The sequence below is a fragment of the Channa argus genome, chromosome 10 (assembly GCF_033026475.1).
Source record: "Channa argus isolate prfri chromosome 10, Channa argus male v1.0, whole genome shotgun sequence".
In the NCBI taxonomy this organism is placed as follows: domain Eukaryota; kingdom Metazoa; phylum Chordata; class Actinopteri; order Anabantiformes; family Channidae; genus Channa; species Channa argus.
The window spans coordinates 1,745,682-1,767,506 of record NC_090206.1 but is presented as its reverse complement, the minus strand read 5'-3'; the positions used below and the strand labels follow the sequence as shown (position 1 = coordinate 1,767,506).

At 39.3% G+C, this 21,825-nt stretch overlaps 1 protein-coding gene across 1 annotated transcript; it reads left to right on the top strand.

The window, feature by feature from the left end:
* Window positions 1-3,119: 3,119 nt before the first annotated feature.
* On the top strand, window positions 3,120-5,498 carry LOC137134600 (chondroitin proteoglycan-2-like). Its single transcript, XM_067519542.1, has 5 exons — window positions 3,120-3,177; window positions 3,283-3,300; window positions 3,544-3,575; window positions 4,071-4,097; window positions 4,241-5,498. Exons 3-5 carry the CDS (start codon window positions 3,551-3,553, stop codon window positions 4,651-4,653), a joined length of 465 nt encoding a protein of 154 aa, XP_067375643.1. The 5' UTR covers window positions 3,120-3,177; window positions 3,283-3,300; window positions 3,544-3,550; the 3' UTR covers window positions 4,654-5,498.
* The last annotated feature ends 16,327 nt before the right edge of the window (window positions 5,499-21,825 follow it).

Sequence of the window (21,825 nt, the reverse complement as noted above, 5' to 3'; positions counted from 1 at the left end):
GAGGAAGTTGAGAGTCAATATAAACAGTGTTTTATTTAAAGGGTTTAAATGCTTTAAATTATTTCCCAGCAAGGGTATGTCCTAAATCACACCCAGTGATCTTAGTAATCTTAATTACTGATCATAGACTGATCTGCTTTTTCCTTTTAAACCACAGTTGATGAACATCCAACACATTTCTCGAACAGCAAGACAGAAACAATTGATGGCTATAAATCTTATACAATAATTATTTGTATATGGGCGACTGTGGCGCAGGAAGGTAGAGAAGATGTCCACCAATCTCATGGTTTACTCAGGGGCAAGCAATAAAAAAAAGGTACCTATTCACCACAGCAAACAGGAAAGCTTCGCACAGAATAATTCATCTGCAAAATGTTGTGTCATGCCAGGAAGAGTCATCATTGTTTTTTTAAAGTAATCTGCTTTGGAATATTTTGAATTGTGTTAACTCATTTTCGTGACACGACGTGATGACATGACCCACATATGTCACCTTTGTTGTGCAAGCTGCAATTTAGAAAGAATTATCTTATGACTTTTGTCTACAAGAAGTTTTAACACGTGCCCCATATAAATCTTTTGCATGCTTCTTCACATTTCACAATCACAATCATCTAAGTACCATTACTAAAAACAAACAAACAAACAAACACAAACATTTGTCACATGTCGTACCAGAGAAAGAATGATTTGTAGATTTTTTAATTCAGGCACTCTGGGTTATATGGCTGCATTCACCATGAATTTGAACAAAACACCACTAAACTGGTTGACCTTTGTCTCTTCCATTAAAAATGTGGAAGCCTGCACTGGAGAATTCTCACATGAAATTATCACATGCACTGTTAGATAAAACGACAGAGAAACCAGTGTGCACAGACACTGTGAGTAGAAAGCTCAGGTCAGCTGGCCTCGTGGGCAAAATTGCTAAGAACCACTTAATTGCGTTTTATGAAGCCTAGCTGACCCAGATCCTATTTTTTTGTTTTCATGCACTAGAATAGAAGTGTAAGAGAGCTTTTTTCTATAAACTGACAAGGCAACAGTGGAGAGCAAAGTGAAGTTTTGTTAGAGATATCCTTCTACATATGTGGTCAAATCTTCATCATTTTAATTTTAATTTAAAGTCTTATTACCTTAAAAACTTCCTGCTCATCATTATTAATAGTAAACAGGCTATAAAATGCTTCTAAAATCTGTTCCCAGGATGCATGCTGTAAAAATATGCTTTTGTAATGTGGATATTAGATCCTTTCAAAGTAATTTTTTAATTTAACTTTAATTTAGGTATTGTACAGATTTTTTTTCAATTCAATTCAATTCAATTCAACTTTATTTATATAGCCTTAATTTAGAACAATGTCATCTCAAGGCACTTTACAGAAAAATCTGGTGTCTACTATAAAGACTATGAAGATGTATAGAGGGAACCCAACAATTCCCCCTTGAGCAAGCCAAGCACTTGGCATGAAATTACTTCTCTGTTCCATTTTTTGTCTAATTGCTTTGGACATTTCAAACATTATCACCACCTAGTGCTGCACCCTTTCAACTGCACCATTATTAAGGTCAGACATTGTTAGTGTACTACAAACACAGCAACTATCAATTGTATTGGTGTTTGCTATTTCTCCAAATGCTTCAATCTTATGTTTAAAAATTGCTTAATAATCCAACTTAATTAGCAACTAGATAGCATAAGTACATTAAAAAGAGAAAGCATATCATTTTAGTTTGCTATTTGAAACCTACATTTTAGAATGCAATGTACACATCAGAACATATTCAGATGGATTTCCATAAGCTCCTTTACCACCCTATTAATATACAACATTATCAACTTATACTGTGTTTACACAATTGATGTATTTTTGGGGTGTGGTAATTGCTGTATCTGAATCATTTGGGCTTTTAGGTTTTCAGTCATTATTTACTTTGGCACACTTTACTTAATTACTACTTTGTATTGTTGCAGAAATATTGCACGTCATTGGTGATAGACCTATTGTATTGGTGTTTTCTAATCACTGGATTTCTATTCCATGATGCTGCAGCCTTTGTATTTGCTCATACATAAATATTGTATGGCTTACTTTAATCAACACTGATACGACTTACTCAATAAAAGAAATAACCGATAAAATGATAAATCAATGTTAAAAATATATATCTCTATATAGGAGCACTACTAAATACTGTTTTTTTACTGTGTGGTTTCCTGAGTCATCTTTTATGGCGTAGACTGCTGGTGCAGTTTATTTAGAATTTAGTTTAGCAGAGAAAAACTCTCACCAAGGTTCTCTGCTAATGTATTTCTTTCAGTGGTCCAGTTGTTAGTGTGTAGGTATGTGAGTAATAGAAGTTATTTTTTTTCTGATGGTGCTGATTTTGTAGTCAGTTCCATAAAAACATTGCAGATGAAGAAAATGTTAGAAGATAACATAATTAAATATAGCATTCAAACCTCAAACTGTTGAAAACATGGTAATTTTGTTTCATGTATTAATTTGAGAAACATCACAATTTTGGTTGTGATGCATCACATTCAGGTTTGGTTATCAGAAGACTGAATCATGCCACCTTCCACCTAACGAACCTTTTCAGGCCAGGGTGGAACAAAGACGTTATCTGGAAGATATAGTTGGGTTCTCTGGCCACTTTATTCAGACTTATGAAACTGTTTGGATAAGTAGCAAAACATTTCTAACCAAGAAGAAACGAAGTCTAGTTGACATAATTGATCTCCTCCTCTGTGCACAATAATCTGTTTTGGTCCACATTGTCTCTGCATTGTAAATTTAAGCCACATGCTTAAGCAACTTTTCTACTTCAGCTGAGTGTAAAAGCTTTTTTATGCTATTTCAGTTTTATTTTCTCCAGGTTTTTACGATGATACTGTTCACTAAAAATATACATAAAAATAGGTGAATATCAAATCATTTAATAACAATAAGAGTGAAAAAGCCACAAACATCAGAAAAATTGATTTCAAGGTCAATAACACTGAAATGACTTCCCTGTTCGCATTCATGTGTAATTGCGTAGGACATTCCAGAATTACCCCCACCCAGTGCTACACCCTTTCAGCTGCACCAATATAAACACCAGACATTCTGTCAGTCATCCATCAGTTGCAACTGAGAGACAATATTTGCTTCTTTCACCTTTGTCTGTGTAAGTATCAGATTTTTTTCATTTCACCCTCACAGACATTATACTTGTTTTGCTGTACACTGCTGTACCTACTCTAACTGTCAAACCCTTTTTACCATCTTTTAGGTCTGGTTGAACCAACAGGTACTGGACTGGTTTTTGTCTTTATTTCAATAATTTTATTGTTATTTATTTATTTATTCTGTCGTATCTGATTTAATGAGAATGATTAGTGTGATGTTTAATGTGGTGTAATATGTTATAGAACCATGTGGTGAACTTTTTTAGACTTAAAGCAGATTTGTTGCTTGGCACCATCAATGAATTGTTAAACATCAATCTGCCTTTTGATTGTTCATATGTTTTCTTTCCATTTTCCCCACATAGTAAAAACATGTGCAGGCTAATTCTGACTGCAGGTAAGACACACTGCTCGAGTACATGTTTTCTAAAAGTGTTTGGTTCATGTAAACCCACAAAACTGTTCTCATCACAGGTATCTCTAGTGGTCTCAGTTGTACATAATTAGTCTTTCATATCTGAGATTCCTGTCCCCATCCTAACACAGTAAAGATAAATAGATTTTTGTTTTCTATTAACCTGGACAAGCTGATTTGATTTTAAAAAAGGAAGCAGCTGATTGCCCTAAAAATTTAAAGTGAAGGATAATGGAGAAACTGAGATGTTTCAGTAAAACTGACGAGATTTTTAAGGAATTTTTGGACAATGAACCTGTTAAACCGAGGAACAAATTCCAGTCTAACAGTGCAAATTAGACATTGTTTCTGCACAGATTCATTACTGTGCCTGAATTTATCTGATGTTATTATGTTTAACTCCAAAATTGCTTACATTTATCTATTGTTGTAGTTTGTTTTCAATGTAATACTGACCAAGTCTGTCTGACTTTGAAGGTCTCTGTTTGATCATCGCTGTCTTGGGTAAGTTTCTAACACACATGTCATAATCATAATTAACATTGAACTATAAATAATGTCTTACAGTCAGCAATGATTGGAATAGAGAATCTGAGTAAATTCAAAAGCAAATTACAGTGACTGAAAACTCGTGTTTTATCTTTCAGCTTCGGCTGTGCCCATTGATCAGTTCTGTAATGGAAAGGCAGATGGGGACTACACCAACCCAAAGAACCCCTATACTTTTTACACCTGTTCCAATGGGCTGACCTACCTCAGAGACTGCCCAGCAGGTTTGATCTTCAGACAATGCCTCGACCGCTGTGACGGGCCCAGAACCCCATGTTTCACAACACCCAAAACAACTACCAAAACCACAACTCCTGGTCCCGTTGATGAGTTCTGCAAAGGAAAGTGTGATGGGGACTACACCAACCCAAAGAACCCCTATACTTTTTACACCTGTTCCAATGGGCTGACCTACCTCAGAGACTGCCCAGCAGGTTTGATCTTCATAGAAAGCCTCGACCGCTGTGACTGGCCCACAGCTGCAACAGCTAACGGAAACAGTTGCCACTAGCACAAGTAAAAATAGCTGACCTGGTGAGGGTCCCTGTAAGGAATCTTACTTCGACTATGACACATAGTACAACTGTGATCCATACTACCATAATGACCACTATCATTAAGACAACTCCATAATGTCCACTTCAACAACTAAAAAAGTATTCTTACTACCACAACCATGCCTCCCATCACCACCAAAATACTAACTTAAACAACCAAAATCACAACTCATGTTAAAAAAGCAACTGTCAAAATCTGGAATTCTGTGTTGTGTAAAGCACAATGGAGTTTACAGCAATCCTCCAAAATCCTTTTTAATCTCAATACAATGAGATAACCTACATCCAATAACAATTTCTTTGATCTTAATGGGCATGTTTTAATCTTATGTTTAAAAATTGCTTAGTAATTGACCTTAATGCATAGTCTAGATAGCAAAAGTAAATTAAATAGAGAAAGCATATCCTTTTAGTTTGCTATTTTACACCTACATTTGAAAATTTACAATTTACACATCAGAACAAACATATTCAGGTGGATTTCCATACGCTCTCCTTTACCACTGTATCAATATACAACACCAGTATGTTATACTGTGTTTACACAATTGATGTATTTTTGGACTCTGGTAATTGTAGCTGTATCTGAATCATTTGGGCTTATATGATTTCACACATTAATTACTTTGACATACTTTACTTGATCTTCACTTTGTGTTGTTGCAAATATTGCATATCATTGGTGGTAGACCTACTGTATTGGTGTTTTCTATTTACTGGATTTTTCTCACATAATGATGCAGACATTATTGTATGTTTCCATTAAAATGTAAAAAATAAATAAATTCCAAAGCACAAACTACATGTTTATCATTTATCTGCAACAATATAAATTACTGATAAAGCATCAAAAAGTTTAAAGTACCTTTTACAAAAAAATCTCCACAAATACCAGTTTTTCTAGATATTCAAGTGTAGATGCTCTTAAACTTTTCATTAATACCCGTCCATGTTTAAAACACAATTTAACTGTGGACACTAGTCTCCAGAGACATGCTGCAACTGTATCCAATCAGGACAAAGGATGCAGTGGACAGCACAAGTAAACTAACCTCACTGCTACTAAACTGGCTCCATTTTTGGATAAAACAACAGAGAAAGCAGTGAGCACAGACACTGTGAGTAGAAAGCAAGAAAATTGGGTTTTATGAAACCTAACTGACCAAAACTCCTATTTTATTTTCTCCAATCTGCAGTGTTGTTCTTAATAAGATCTCATGCACTATAATAGAAGAGTAAGAGAGCTTTTTTCTATAAACTGAAACTGTTTTAGAGATATGTTCTGCAGAACAACATAACGTAAATCCAGGCCTGAGTTTACAGTTTTCTACGTGAATGTATCAAAGTGAACAGCAGTTAGTAGTTTAGCAGAGAAGAAGCTCCAAATAAGTGTAGAAGCACAAAATATTTCAACAAGGGTTAAACAACCTTTTCACTTTAGGCAAGTGTAAAAGCTTTTTAAGCCATTTCAGTTTTGTTTTCTCCTGGTTTTTGCAATGATACTGTTCACTAAAATGGCTCAGTGGTAGAGCTGTGACCCTACCCAGCCACTAAGGACCAGCCTGGTCCTGAGCATTGATAAAATGGGAGGATTGCAGCAGGAAGGACATCGGGTGTAAAAACTAATCCCAAATCAATCGACGAAACATGTTCTGCTGTGTCCCCAGAAGGGACAATTTGTTGAAGTTTTAAATTTTTAAGAGTGAAAAAGGCAACAATTTGATTTCAAGGCCCATAACATTTTGCATGAAATTACTCCCCTGTTCCATTTCATGTCTAGTTGCTTTGAACAATCAAGAATTATCACTACCCAGTGCATCACTCTTTCAGCTGAGCCATTATTAAGGCCATACATTCTCATGCTACTACAAACAAAGCAACTATCAATTGTATTTGTGTTTGGTATTTCTCTGAATGCTTCAATCTTATGTGTGCAAATTTCTTAATAATCCAACTGAACTCATAAACTAGAGAGCACAAGTAAATTAAAAAGATATAACATATCATTTTGGTTTGCTATTTTACACCAGCATTTGAAAACTCAATTTACACATCAGAACAAAACATATTCAGGGGGATTTCCATAAGCTCTCCTTTACCACTGTATCAATATAAAACACCAGCAACTTATACTGTGTTTACACAATTTATGTCTTTTTGCCCTGGGTAATTTTGTAGCTGTATCTGAATCATTTATATGTGTTCATTATAATCATTATATATGTTCAGTCATTATTTCCTTTGGCATACTTTACTTAATACTGTTTTTTTTACTGTGTGGTGGCCTCAGCCCACTTATGGCGTGTTCTTGTGGTACAGTAGTAGTACAACAGACAGTAAGAGACTGGATAAGTTGATCAGCACATGCTGGCTTTTAGCCATGAGTGGCTGTCAATGTATTTTCAACCGAAAGCACAGTCAGCTTTTTATAAGCACAATAGAAGCTTTTATGCACTACAATAGACCAGTAAGACTGCTTGTTTTTTATTAAAACTGTTTTAATCAGCAGAATTTGTGAATTTAACAAGGCTTAACTGTCAAACCCTTTTTAACATATTTTAGATCTGGTTGAACCATCAGGTACTGTATTGTCATTATTTCAATTTGTAATTTTTTATTTATTTATTGTGTCATATCTTATGTAATGAGAATGATTAGTGCGATGTTTAATGTGGTGTAATGTGTTATAGAACCATGTTGTGAACTTTGTCAGACTTAAAGCAGATTTGTTGCTTGGCACCATCAATGATAAATTGGTAAACATCAATCTGCCTTTTGATTATTATATGTTTTTCATTCCATTTTCCCCAAATATTAAAAACAGGTGCCGGCTAATTCTGACTGCAGGTAAGACACGCTGATCGAGTACCAACCCCCTTAAAAACTGATCTCATCACATATATCTCTAGTGGTCTCAGATTTGAAGATTTGTAATATTGATATACTGCATAGATACCCTCGCTGTAGACGGATTCTCAATAATGCTGGCTTAATGCTTATAATTTTATTTTTTTCACTATTTTTGGGATGGTCTCGTAAAAACCTAAAGACAGAGTAATTTTGTACACTTCCCTTGTTTCGGTGTACCTCAATAACCCCCACCTCGTAAGGTTCCTTGAGAACTATACGTGTGCAAGCTTTGTTCTGTAATTTACATATTTTATTATTTGGGTCTATTTGTGATGAGGCGTTGCTGGGGAGCGTGATGTAAAATCCATTTTTGTCCATGATGATTAAAAAGATCTGCTCCTCACAGCTGCACACTAGGTAATGACCATATACACTCGGAAAGGTTTTCAAGACGGTGGTGAGACCAGCGATGTTGTTCGGCTTAGAGACAGTGGCACTGAAGAAAATACAGGAGGCAGAGCTGGAGGTAGCAGAGCTTGAGATGTTGAGGTTCTCTTTGGGAGTGACGAAGATGGACAGGATCAGGAATGAGGACATCAGAGGGAAAGATCATGTTAGGTGTTTTGGAGATAGTCAGAGAGGCCAGATTGAGGTGGTTTGGACAAGTTCAGTAGATAAACTGTGAAAATATCGGTAGAAGGATGCTGAGGTTGGAGCTGCCAGGCAGGAGGCCTAGAGGAAGATTTAAAGAGGACATTTATGGATGCAGTGAGAGAGGACATGAAGTTAGTTGGTGTGAGAAAAGAAGATGTAGAAGTCAGAGTTAGATGGAGGCAGATGATTCTAGTTGGTAAAGTTCTTTTAAACCGCTCTGCAACAGATGCCTTGGTCTCATTTATATTTGAAAAATGACAAATATTAAAAGACTTTAACATGATTTGGAAAGATTTAATATTGAATTCTGTACCAGAATCTGACATCAGAGTTTGAGGAACGCGCCCCTTGAGTATGTTGCAAAATGTTTATGTTACAGAGACCCCCGATTAATCTTTAAACACCTCACCCATGCATACTTTGAGAAAACAATAATAAATGTGATCAGGTAGCTCATCTTATAATTTTCCTCAGAATAGGGAGCCATGTCCACCAAATCTGCTTGAAACCGTTCCTGTCGCACTAACCAAAATCCTGTTTTTCGGAAAATGTTTGGCTTCCTTGGCGTGAAGAGGGTTTACATCCTGTTTCGGTAAATACTTTTTAACATAGATTAGATTCTTGCTGCCTTGTACCTCATTTATAAGTCGCTTTGGATAAAAGCAAGAAACACACAGACACACTGTATACTTTACAATAAAACATGTGTATAATAACCATTACATTTTTAGTAGTCTAGTTTAGTATTTTGTCTTATGATTCATGGCAGAGACAGACACTGGACACATCAAATCTGGGAGACTAGGCTGGCTGAGGTCGGTACACGCCGATGTACGAAAAGTCTCCAGTCTTTTACACTTAGCTTAACATCCCCTGCATTGTAGTTACTATTATAGACAAACCCCTGCACTCTGCAGTTTTAGCTTTAACTCCGCGGGTGACGTACTTTTTTCGTGCAACACGTGCAGAAAGGGGCAGAGAGAGGAAGACAGAGGAAGAAAGACAGTTACGGGAGAAAACACACAGAGTTAGTGTTATACAGTGGAGACAATTGAGGGGCGAGAGGAGAGGAGAGAGGGACAAGAGGAGGAAATTACCTCAGTGCATGAGAGGGTGGGTGCCCCAGGAGTCTAAGCCTAAGCAGCATAGAGCATATTATAGAGTAGACTTTTTATTCTGGTCATTTTTAGGCAAGTCCTCCACTTCGTGTTGTATTAGCATACAATAACTTGATGGATCCTTTGGTATTTTGTTTTTCTGTTGTTCATTTTGTGTTGTATTGTTGATTCTGGGCAGCATCGTGGTGAAGTGGTTAGTGTTGCTGCCTCATAGCTAGAGTGTGAATAGTTTTCTGTTGGTGTAGGTCTCTAAGTGTTGGCCCCACCTCTTGCCCAATGACAACTGGGAAAAGCTCCAGGCACCATGGCCCTGAACAAAATCATGGGTTAAGATAATGAAGGGGTAATTATTGTTTTTTCTCCAGTTTATGTTCACCCAACACAAGTCTACTGTAGCGGTAATTAATATACTAGGCTTAGCAAATGTTCTCATTGGCATCTAGTGCTTATCACTGTAAATTTACCCAACTCTCAGTTTTAACATAGTTAATTTCCTCTGTTAGCCCCTTGGTCACTGTAGCTCTCGTCACTCTCCTCCCCTTACTGGGTACTCACCCCTTGCCCTCATCTAATAGTATGTAAATTACATTTTAGTCATGTACTTCAGTCTTTATGTTGTATAGTTTGGCCAGGATTGTAATTAATCTGTGCCTGGACCTTTAATATAAAGATGTATTTAAAGTACAATTCTTTAAATACATTCACTGTACTCTGTGTTTGTGTGTGTGTGTGTGAGACTTTGGAAAGCAATTGGCTGCACCAAGGAAGCTTAAGGTGATTTACATAAAAGGAAGTGAATCTTTAAGTAAGCGCCAATTTTACTTTTATATTTTTAATTAATTTACATTAGTTTGTAGACATCTGTGTAGAGGTGATCTTACTCGAATCTAACGCTCCTGACTCTTCCAGATTATACTTCACTCCAGAGATTGTTGTTAGACAAACATTGAACATTTATTGTACTTGCTTCTCAACTTAGCCAATGACAGATCAATTGTACATACAACTTTAAGCACGGTGATCTCACAAGCACGCTCACTAGCTGTTACATCAAACAAGTTTCCCAAAGTATGTCTGAACTCACGGGAGTTGCAGGACTCGTAAAACTCGGTAAGAAACCGTGTGCCTCTACAGCTACACACAGAACCCTTTTCTTCCACCTTGTTGCAGTCCACACCTTTCTTGTAGTCAGAGTTCCTATGCTCCAGTTACTGTGTCACGTTTACACCCTTCAGTAGCTGAGCTAAAACTGAATCTCTCCTTAACAAACCCTTAGCATTGCATTGTTTCCTTGACCACTGGTCAACAAACTTAAAGGTAATCTACAAAGGCAATCATCAAAGGCAAACTATCAAAGCCATATGATGTCACTAAAGACATCATCAGTACATAGACACATTATATAAACAATTACATCACACACACAGCAAACATTACATAAAACAAGTAACTAAACTAACCCCCTTGGGTGGCTCATACACACCCGGGCCCTAATTGTGCTCCAATATTAGACATTTAATGTTGGAAACAATTACTAAATTACTTTACACAAAACAAAAACAATACAAACACAAAATAAAAATCCTTAAACATCATGACTATTCTTCTATGGTGTTCTTTCTTCTTTCTTCTGGTGCCAGAGGTTACCAGCACTTAACACACCGTAGGAGATCAGTCTTTACCACTGTCTCACTCTGATTCCTGGAGAAGACAGACCTTGGTTATGGGTCTATCGAACTCGTTGGTCCTCGTTTTGATACGAACCTGGCGGACCAAACCTCGCTCATCCTGTATTGCGTGGATGATCCTGCCAATCACCCAGGAGTTACGAGGCGCTGACTCATCCACAATCAACACAATGTCCCCAGGAACAAAATTACACTTTGCATGTGTCCATTTTTGCCGCCTTTGAAGCTCAGGTAGATATTCTTTAACCCAACGTTTCCAAAAGAGATCTGCCATATACTGGACTTGTCTCCATCTACGGCGGCTGTAAAGATCATCTTCTTGGAAAACTCCCTGGGGTATCGAAGGCTGGGTTTTTAGGAGGAGAAGGTGATTTGGCGTCAAAGCCTCCAAGTCATTCGGATCATCCGAAGGTGTAGTTATTGGCCGACTATTTAAAATGGCTTCCACCTCGCAGAGTAATGTCTGCAGACCCTCTTCATCCAAACTCTGATCCTTCAATGTAGCGCTGAGTACCTTTCTAACAGATCGAATTAGACGTTCCCATACCCCTCCAAAATGTGAAGCAGATGGAGGATTAAACATCCATTTGATACCACTCTGAGTCAGCCTATTTTCAATTTTTGACATGTTCCACTCTTCTAGAGACCTTTTGAGCTCTCTCTCAGCACCAACAAAGTTTGTTCCATTATCTGAGTGAATTTCTAAAACTTGACCTCTTCTTGCAATAAAACGTCGAAGTGCATTTATGAATGAATCCGTGTCCAATGACGCTGCCACCTCTATGTGAACAGCTCTGGTAGCCATACATGTGAATATGACACCATACCTTTTTGCAGTTGTTCTTCCTCGTTTTATAGTAAAGGGACCAAAGCAATCGACACCTGTTCTAGTAAACGGTGGTTCATCAGGTAAGACCCTACTAAGAGGGAGGTCTGCCATTTGTTGCCGCCCAGTTGCTCCATGTAATCTTCGACAGGTGCGACAACTGGATAAAATCTTTCTGATGGCTGAGATTGCATTTGGTATCCAGTATCTTTGACGCAAAGTAGACAAGACATGGTTGCGACCACCATGGCCTATTCGTTCATGGATGTCCTGCAGTATAAGCTGAGATACTCGATGATTTTTAGCCAGAATAGCGGGATGCTTGGACTCTTCAGGCATGGCAGCTCTGCTGAGCCGTCCACCTACGCGAAGAATTCCATCCTGAAGCACCGGATTTAGTCTATGTATGTGACTGCTCCTTTTTACTGCTTCCCCTTTTAGCAGAGATGAGATTTCATCCGGAAAGCTCTTTCGCTGGCAATGACGAATTATGTCTACCTCTGCTTCTTTGAGCTCATCCACAGTTAGGTTCTTTTTCCTTGTCTTGTAGTTCAGCTTTTTCCTTCGAAGCTGGATATTTTGGACGGTATTTTGTAACAGCCCCTTTCTTCTTCTGGATGATGTTAGAAGCATATCTTTCAATCTCAGAAACCACGCCACGGCCCTTTTTAAGCGTGTCCATGATGAGTAGTACTCCATCAACCTTTGCACTATGTCAGTGCTTTCTTCAACTGCAAGAACATTCACCGTGACATTTCTCTTCACTTCAGGATCGGCTACATCCAGATCAATCTCTTGAGAGTCTGGGTTCCGTGGCCAATTCCCGACTGCCTGTGTAAGAAAGTCAGGTCCGGACACCCACAGCTTGTTTCGCAGAAAGGCTTTCACTTTCTGTCCCCTTGATGCGCCATCTGCCGGATTAAGATGAGAGTTTACGTAGTGCCACTGAGAGACTGTTGAGGTCTGCTGAATCGCTGACACCCTGTTAGCTACAAACGTGCGAAACCTTGATGTTTCGTTGCTGATGTACTTTAGCACCGCTGTACTGTCAGTCCAGTACACAGAGTCTTCCAATGGTAGTTCCAACTCCTTCCTTAGCATTTTGTCTATACGAACTGCTAAGGTTGCTGCAGTAAGCTCCAGACGAGGGATAGTCATGGGTTTTAAGGGGGCAACCCTTGCCTTTCCCAACACAAAGGCGCTGTGAGCTTGGTTACTGATGTTACGCTGGACTAAGTATGTTACTGTCCCATAGCCATTCTCACTAGCGTCTGCAAAATGATGCAGTTGAGCGGACACAGTTTGACCAAAGACTTTTGGCTTGAAACATCTCTCAATTCCAAAGTCAGTTAGCTGCTCAAGACCTTGCACCCACTGAGACCACATTTGGGCGAATCTCGTTCAGGCACTATTTCATCCCATCCCAACTTCATTCTGCAAAGCTCCTGCATAATGTTCCTAGCATATAAATTCACAGGTGCAAGCATTCCCAATGGATCGTACACTGAGCTCAACATGGATAAAATTCCTCTTCTTGTGGGGGGCTTACTTTGAATAACAACCCTGAACTTGAACTGATCAGACTGAATGCACCATTGCACGCCCAATACCCTTTCTACTGGAAGTGCATTTTTGTCCAAGTCTAGGTCCATTATTTCTGTCGCTTTCTCCTCCTCTGGAATGGCTGCTAACACCCTGCTATCATTGCTGATCCATTTGTTTAGCCTAAAGCCACCCATCTGACACATAGTTTTCAAACTGTGGTAAAGAGACTCAGCCTTTTCAACAGTCTCCACCGACTTTAGACAGTCGTCTACATAGAAGTTTCGTAGCACTGTGTTTACTGTGCAGTCATCGAACAGATGTGTATTGTCCTCCGCGCATCGGCGGAGCGCATAATTAGCACAACTGGGTGATGAAGTGGCTCCGAACAGATGTACCTCCATCCTGTATTCTGCCATTGGTCGACTAACATCACCGTCTGGCCACCATAGGAATCTGAGTAGATCAGCGTCGGCCGACGAGACCTTTACCTGGTGGAACATGGCTTCCACATCTGCTACTATTGTTACTGGTTCCTGACGAAACCTGGTTAGAACTCCAATTATTGTGCTGGTAAGATTAGGTCCTTGAAGGAGTTGCTCATTCAAAGAGGTTCCCTGATATGACGTGCCACAGTCAAACACCACACGAAGCTTAAGCTTTTTAGGGTGGTACACCCCATGATGTGGAATATACCAAACTTTCCCATCACAACGGCCAAGGTCTTCAATTGGAACCTTTACCGCATATTTCTTGGTGATTGTATCATTCATGAAGGTAATATAATCTGCCCTGAATGACGGATTCCTGAGAAACTTCCTCTTCAGAGTTGTAGCACGTTGTTCTGCTACGGCCCGGTTGTTTGGCATTTTAATGTTCAACTCCTTTAATGGGAGATCAAGGCAGTAATGACCGTCTACCAACCTAGCAGATTGTCTCACCCTCTCCATGAACAGACGATCCGCCTTAGACATCTCATACCTTTCCTCTTGCCCATCCTCAGGAAAGTCATATTTAAACTGTTGTTTCCACAGGTCTTCCAGCCTGGCCACAGATACACGATTTGACACGGCTTGCATTATTTCATTCCTGCTTGTATTGCAACCATCCACCTTTAGTGGCCCATTGACTGTCCAACCCAGTATGGTTCTGACTGCAAAGGGCCCATCATCGACACTAGGAATAACTTCCTTTGGTTCCATCATCTTGGCAGCATCAGTTCCAATCAACAGACCTATGGCTGCATCAATGAGAGGTACTTGTACTCCTTTAAGATGTGGCCATTTATCTATATCTTCCTGTCGCGGGATGTTATTCCTGCTTACCGGAATAGCCTTTTGTGAAAACACTTCCTTTAGCTCTATGAAGGTATTTGAGTTCAGGTGGCCTACCTCCAACTCTGTCACCATAGTACTTGTCACAACTTTGCTTTCTGTCATGGTTGTAACAATAAGGCTAACCTTTTTCCCACGTAGATTCAGCTCATCAAGAAGTTCATCTGTGCAAAACGTAGCTGTGCTGCCAGGATCCAAGAATGCATATAAAGTGATTACTTTGTTACCCTTTTGGCTTTTACTCGGACTGGAATGATGGCAAGGATGCACTCGGTGTTCTTGGGCATGTCGTCAAAATTCTGTTTACGTTTGCTGTTCACCAATCCGTTGAACACTGCCAGATTGTCACGATCCACGGACTGCCTTTCCTTTGGCTTCACGTGCAGCAACGTGTTGTGCGTCCCGGAACATAATTGACAGTTTACCACTTCCTGGCAGTGCCTGCTCATATGCCCCGATTTTAAACATCTGAAACATAAACCTTCCTTCCTGAGAAACTCTATCTTCTCTTTGTAAGGCGTATTCTGTAGTTTTTGACAATGGTCGAATGTGTGTCCCTCGTGGCAAAAGAGACAAGACTCTTGTGAGGCCTTGATGGTAGTGATAGGCTTGGGTGATGCTTTGGTGGTATTGAAAGAGCTTGTCTTACTAAAACCAGGCTCTATACTTGCATCCCTTTGAGTAGTAACTTGCTTTGCAGTAGTGGTAAAACTCCTTTTCATTCCACTTACTTTCCCAAAGGCAGCTGCAGGCCCTTTTAAGTGTTCCTTAAGTCTTCCCAAGTCCCCGTAGCAAGGATGCAGTGATTTCTCTGATACATCAGTGATAAACTTAACTACATCTGCAAACGTAGCTCTACGGTTGTGGTTTTCATTCAGGTCATGAGCCACATCCCTCCATTTCTCTCTCAACTTATATGGAAGCTTGGAAATAATTGTTCGTATGCTGATTGTAGTATTAAGCTCTGCCATACAGTCCATGGAACTCACACAATTGGTTAGAAAAAGAGCGAATGAATATAGGGCTTTGCCATCTTCATCCTTAATTGTTTGCCAATTCAAAACCTTTTCCATGTAGGCTGCTGCAACTGTATATTCATTACCAAAGTGCTTCTTTAAAAGAAACCTGGCCCTGTGATATCCTTCGTCTGGTTGCATGCTAAAGCAACTTTGCACAATCTCCTTAGGTTGTCCTCTCGTGTGCTGGTGCAGCAGATAGAGTCGCTGACTGTCATCCCCCCCGCTATTCTTCACTGAGTTTTCAAACGCTTTGATGAAAACATCATAGTCTAAAGGATCTCCACTAAAGATAGGAATCGCTTGAGGAGGGTTAGTATAAACCCTGAGTTGTTTATCCGGAACTTCGGTACGGTCGGTTTGACACTGAGCACCACTAAACATTGATCCTGGAAGCTGTTTAACAGCCCTTGCTTGGGTATCACAGCCGCGAGCCCCAGTCGTTACTTCCCCACTGTAATCTGTACTGTACCCTAATCTGTACCCCTTTACGGCTTCTTCTCTTGCCCTTTCAATCTGAACAGCCACACTACCCACAACAGGTACCTCTTCCCCAGCATACGTCGTCTTTGCCTGACTAAGATGGAAGTCATCAGTGCCAACATTTGGACCACGTGACTCAGTGAGGCCTGCACGTTTACTCATGATCTGACTTCGTGCTTTAGCAGCTGCAAGAGCGGCGTTCATTTCTAATTCTTCCTTTTCTGCCTTAAATTTAGCCTCCTCCTGCACCCTTAATGCCCTAAGCCTAGCTTCTTCCTGCTCTATCGCGTGTCTTTGCTTTAACGCTTCTGCCCTTGCTAATAGCTCAGCTCTTTCTATTTCGGCCTTAAGGCATGCCTTTGTAGCTGAAGATGTGACAGAACTTGTTCTAGATTTCCTAGATCTCCTTGTGGATGCTACAGACACACTGTCCTCGGGAGCAACGCTCTCATTTGCCTTACGTGCTTCCTCACGACGTTGGCGTACCTCTGTTAACCGACATGCGATGTCGTCGCCACGTCCCCTGAGTGCAGACAGCCTCGTATCGAACCAATCTTGATCGATCTCCATGTCATCTTCAAGCTTACGCTCTTGGTAAGTTTCCTTGAGTGAGTCATTTATATCACATAACTCTTTAAGCAGCTGGTAGAACGCTGGTAGCATCCTGTCCTCCACTACCGAATAGCAATCTTCATCCATGAACTGGTGGATCTTGCTCCTTTGTCTCAGCAGCTGCTCTAACTTAGCCTTTCTTTTGTTCTTCAGACTCCGCAAAGCATCTTCATGTACCACCTGTGAGGCCTCCTCAGCGGCTTCGCTGCTTGGCCTTGCCTGTTGGTCCATCACGCTGTCCGGATCAACATCTGAAGCAACCCGTCTTTCCATCAGTCTCTTAATAGTGCTTAGTGTAGAGATGGTTTCTTACTAATGTAGAGGTGATCTTACTCGAATCTAACGCTCCTGACTCTTCCAGATTATACTTCACTCCAGAGATTGTTGTTAGACAAACATTGAACATTTATTGTACTTGCTTCTCAACTTAGCCAATGACAGATCAATTGTACATACAACTTTAAGCACGGTGATCTCACAAGCACGCTCACTAGCTGTTACATCAAACAAGTTTCCCAAAGTATGTCTGAACTCACGGGACTTGCAGGACTCGTAAAACTCGGTAAGAAACCGTGTGCCTCTACAGCTACACACAGAACCCTTTTCTTCCACCTTGTTGCAGTCCACACCTTTCTTGTAGTCAGAGTTCCTATGCTCCAGTTACTGTGTCACGTTTACACCCTTCAGTAGCTGAGCTAAAACTGAATCTCTCCTTAACAAACCCTTAGCATTGCATTGTTTCCTTGACCACTGGTCAACAAACTTAAAGGTAATCTACAAAGGCAATCATCAAAGGCAAACTATCAAAGCCATATGATGTCACTAAAGACATCATCAGTACATAGACACATTATATAAACAATTACATCACACACACAGCAAACATTACATAAAACAAGTAACTAAACTAACCCCCTTGGGTGGCTCATACTGGTCTTAGCAAATACTGGCTTAGCAAATGTTCTCATTGGCATCTAGTGCTTATCACTGTAAATTTACCCAACTCTCAGTTTTAACATAGTTAATTTCCTCTGTTAGCCCCTTGGTCACTGTAGCTCTCGTCACTCTCCTCCCCTTACTGGGTACTCACCCCTTGCCCTCATCTAATAGTATGTAAATTACATTTTAGTCATGTACTTCAGTCTTTATGTTGTATAGTTTGGCCAGGATTGTAATTAATCTGTGCCTGGACCTTTAATATAAAGATGTATTTAAAGTACAATTCTTTAAATACATTCACTGTACTCTGTGTTTGTGTGTGTGTGTGTGAGACTTTGGAAAGCAATTGGCTGCACCAAGGAAGCTTAAGGTGATTTACATAAAAGGAAGTGAATCTTTAAGTAAGCGCCAATTTTACTTTTATATTTTTAATTAATTTACATTAGTTTGTAGACATCTGTTTTTACTTCAACATGAAAGTTTTTTTTTTAAGGTTTGTCAAAAAAGCCAAATTAAATTGACCATAATTCAGTGTTTTTTAAAAAAGGAAAGAGCATTAAAACCATGGATATTCTGTCCCCCACTAACCCACGGCCCACTGTCATACAAATGCTCGTCCTCTCTTGAAAGTTCTGAGAGTCTCCACATATTAAGAAATTCAATAAAATATGCTTGAAGTCTGATATCTCATCTGCTGATATAGTAATAGGGCCAAGCACTTTGATGTACATGGTTTTGATGTTAAGGAAGTATCACTGTGTCTCTATAGAAGGTATAGCCTGAGCCGTCTGTCAATGAGAGTCGAGTACTTGGCAGATTCCCAGATTAGATGGTGGTTGTTTGCCAACAGCAGCTGCCAAGAGAACTAGAATTTCAAGATATGAAACTTAACCTACTTTTTCATAAGTAGGTTCCATTGCTTAACCCAGAAACTGCTACAGCATCCTTATAAACAGAGATCACAATAACAAATCTACATGTTTCAGTAATTAGGTTATGATGTGGAAAATCAGGAAAAGAAACTTTGCTAAAGAAAAAAATGCTACAAGATAACATCATTAAAATAGCATTAGTCAGACCTGTAAAAGAAAAATGAAGAAAACATTCACGATAATGTGTTGTAGTCAATAAATCTTAAATTACACATTTAGCCCCAGTTATATGTAAAGTGAAGCTTTTTAAAGCTTTTTGGTGTTAACAGAGTGTTGAGTGTCCAGAGTGTTACTTGCAACTTTTAAAAATTTTTATAATTTTTGAAATTGATTATTTAATGTAACACTGACCATTTCTGTGACTTTAAAGGTCTTTGTTTGATCATCGGCAGCTTCTGTAAGTTTATAACCATCTACCTAGCAGATACATATTGTTTTCAGTGACTTGAATAGTGAAACTGACAAAATTCAAATATTTAATCAAACCTGTTGAAATCTTTGTTGGTTTGTTTATGCTCCAGCTTCCGGTGGGCCCAGGCAAGAGTTCTGTTATGGAAAGTGTGATGGGGATGTTATGATCTGGCCCTTACAGCCACTCTTTGCCCTGGACTTTTATTATGTCCCCCTTTTTCTCCACCTCCTGTCCCCAGTTAATTTCTCCAGGTTACCAGTCATCAATAGTCACAATTGTTTCCCCTGTTCCCCTGCATTTTCAAAACCCAACTCTCCCCTTGATTCTCTGTCAGCTCATCGTCTTTGTTACCTATGTAACACACCGTCTACAAGGTTCCATGTCTGGGTTCATCCTCTCGCAGTGTTGCCTCTTGGGTCATCATACAAAGTTCTGACAGGTGACTACGCAGACCCAAACAACCCCTATACTTATTACAACTGCCCATTAGGTTTGATCTTCAGAAAAAGCCTTGATTGCTGTGATTGGCCAACACCTGCAGCTCCCATTGACAGAACCAAAACAGATATCATAACCACATCTGCTGGAACCAAATGGCAAATGGTCTGCACTTATATAGCACTTTTCTACCTATTGGAACTCAAAGTGTTTTATACTGCTTCCTATTCAACCATTCGCACTCACATATACAAACACACTGATACAGTGATGATAATAATATTCACAATGATGAGCTACTATGCAGCTGGCCAACACTCACCAGGAGCAACTAAGTTGGTTTTCAGTGTCTTGCTCAAGGACACTTCGACATGTGACCGGAGGAGCCGGGGATCGAACAAGTCAAGTCAAGTCAAGTCCGCTTTATTGTCAGTTTTTCCACATGTACAGTACATACATACAGAGAATTGAAATTGTGTTACTCTCAGACCCATGGTGCATACAGGTAACACTAACAGTAGTGCCTAAAAAAATACAATAACGGCATGTAAAAGAGTAATAGAAATTGAAATAAAAATAAAGTAAAATTACGTAAAAATAAAGCAGCGCAAGGCACATTGCAGATAGAGTGCAAATCAGCAAAGTGAACAAACAGTGCAGATAAAAAGATTTTAGTGCAAAAAAAGCTCATACAGTCCGATTAAAGTGACAATTAAGGTAAAGCTTAGTTAACTACAGAGAGCCTTACTCACCCAAACTCACACCTAAACTAGAAAACTCTGAATGAATGTGTGTAAAACATGAAGATTCTCAGTCATTTATGTTTGGTTATCCAAAGATTGAATCATGTCAACTGGACTTCTTTCTTCTTGATTAGAAATGTTTCGCTACTTATCCAAGCAACTTCTTCAGTCTGAGGGAAAGTTTGCTAGGGGACCCAGTTATATCCTCCAGAGTGAACTTTGTTCCACACTTGGCCTGAATAGGCTCATTAGATGGCTAACAGGGTAGGTGAGAACAGAGTGGAGTCATCAAGATGTAACGATTACATTGCTAAACCCAAGGTGTTTTCCATCAGCTGAAATCTTAAGCCGTTGAATATGTAAGCAGGATCAGCACTAAACAAAAGTAATTTATATAGTCATGTGATTACAGCTGACGTTAAAATCCCTCTAATCCAAACACACTGAGGCCATTAAAAATATCACCAAATCTATCACCAAGAAACAAGTGCACTCAATTTTGGGAATGTGATCTTGTTGCAGGACCTTCATACTTAACTACTCTCTAACTCCTCCAAACTAAGCCACACTGAGCTCCATTATGCATGACAAAGTACTGCAGTCACTTGACATGGTTGTTTGGACCCCAGAAGCTAAACAGGCTTTTAAGGGTTCAAAAAAAGCATTGCAAACTACAGCCAACTACTTGGGAACTGGGTCGTCTATCCAGATCATTTACACAAAGCGTTGACGAAAGAAATGGTTTCATGACATTTATTTTTGTTACAGGACCGTGGTGGAAGTCAGACCTGTACCTTACTATTCAGCAAAGTCAGATCCTGAAGCTGCTCAAATTCTCAGATGTTTATTTGCTGCAGCAGCTGCTGAGAAAACTGTGATGCCGTCAAGACACATAGTTGGTTATGCTGATTTAACCCATGCAACAACAAAAAAGTCATCTTTCAGTTCTTGAAATTATTGTTCTTAAACTCAACTGTATCTTTTTCTACACACCAAATTCGACACATTAATGAATAGGATCTATTGCAGAATTGCATTAGTCCTAGCAGGATATATTTATTACAATCGGGGGTAAAAAATAATTACAAAATGAACTATGTTGTGTACGGATAGGTATTTCTCGTTATAACTGGAGTGGCAGTTTGACCCAGAAAACTGCAGAATGACTCACCTCTTCCCCCTCAGTGATCAAATCTCTTCCTCATATTTCAGATAAATATACAAAAAAAAAAAAGGAAAAGAATTTCAATCATGATCCTATAACCAAGTACAGTTCTACCTTTTGACTGTGTACCTGCAAACACGTGCTGGACAGTTCTCATGTTCAGAGTCTGACTGATGAAACCCGTATTAATCGTTTGAAAAAAGGTCCAATACAGCCAGACGTTGTACTTTGCCAAGTAGATTTACTAATGTAGTACACTAAAGTACAATTTTCAATATGTTACCGAGGAAAATATTGTACTTTTACTTAAAGGAATTTCAAAAGTTGAGAGGCTAATGATAGCTGAAGCACATTCAGTGCTGTTGTTATCAAGG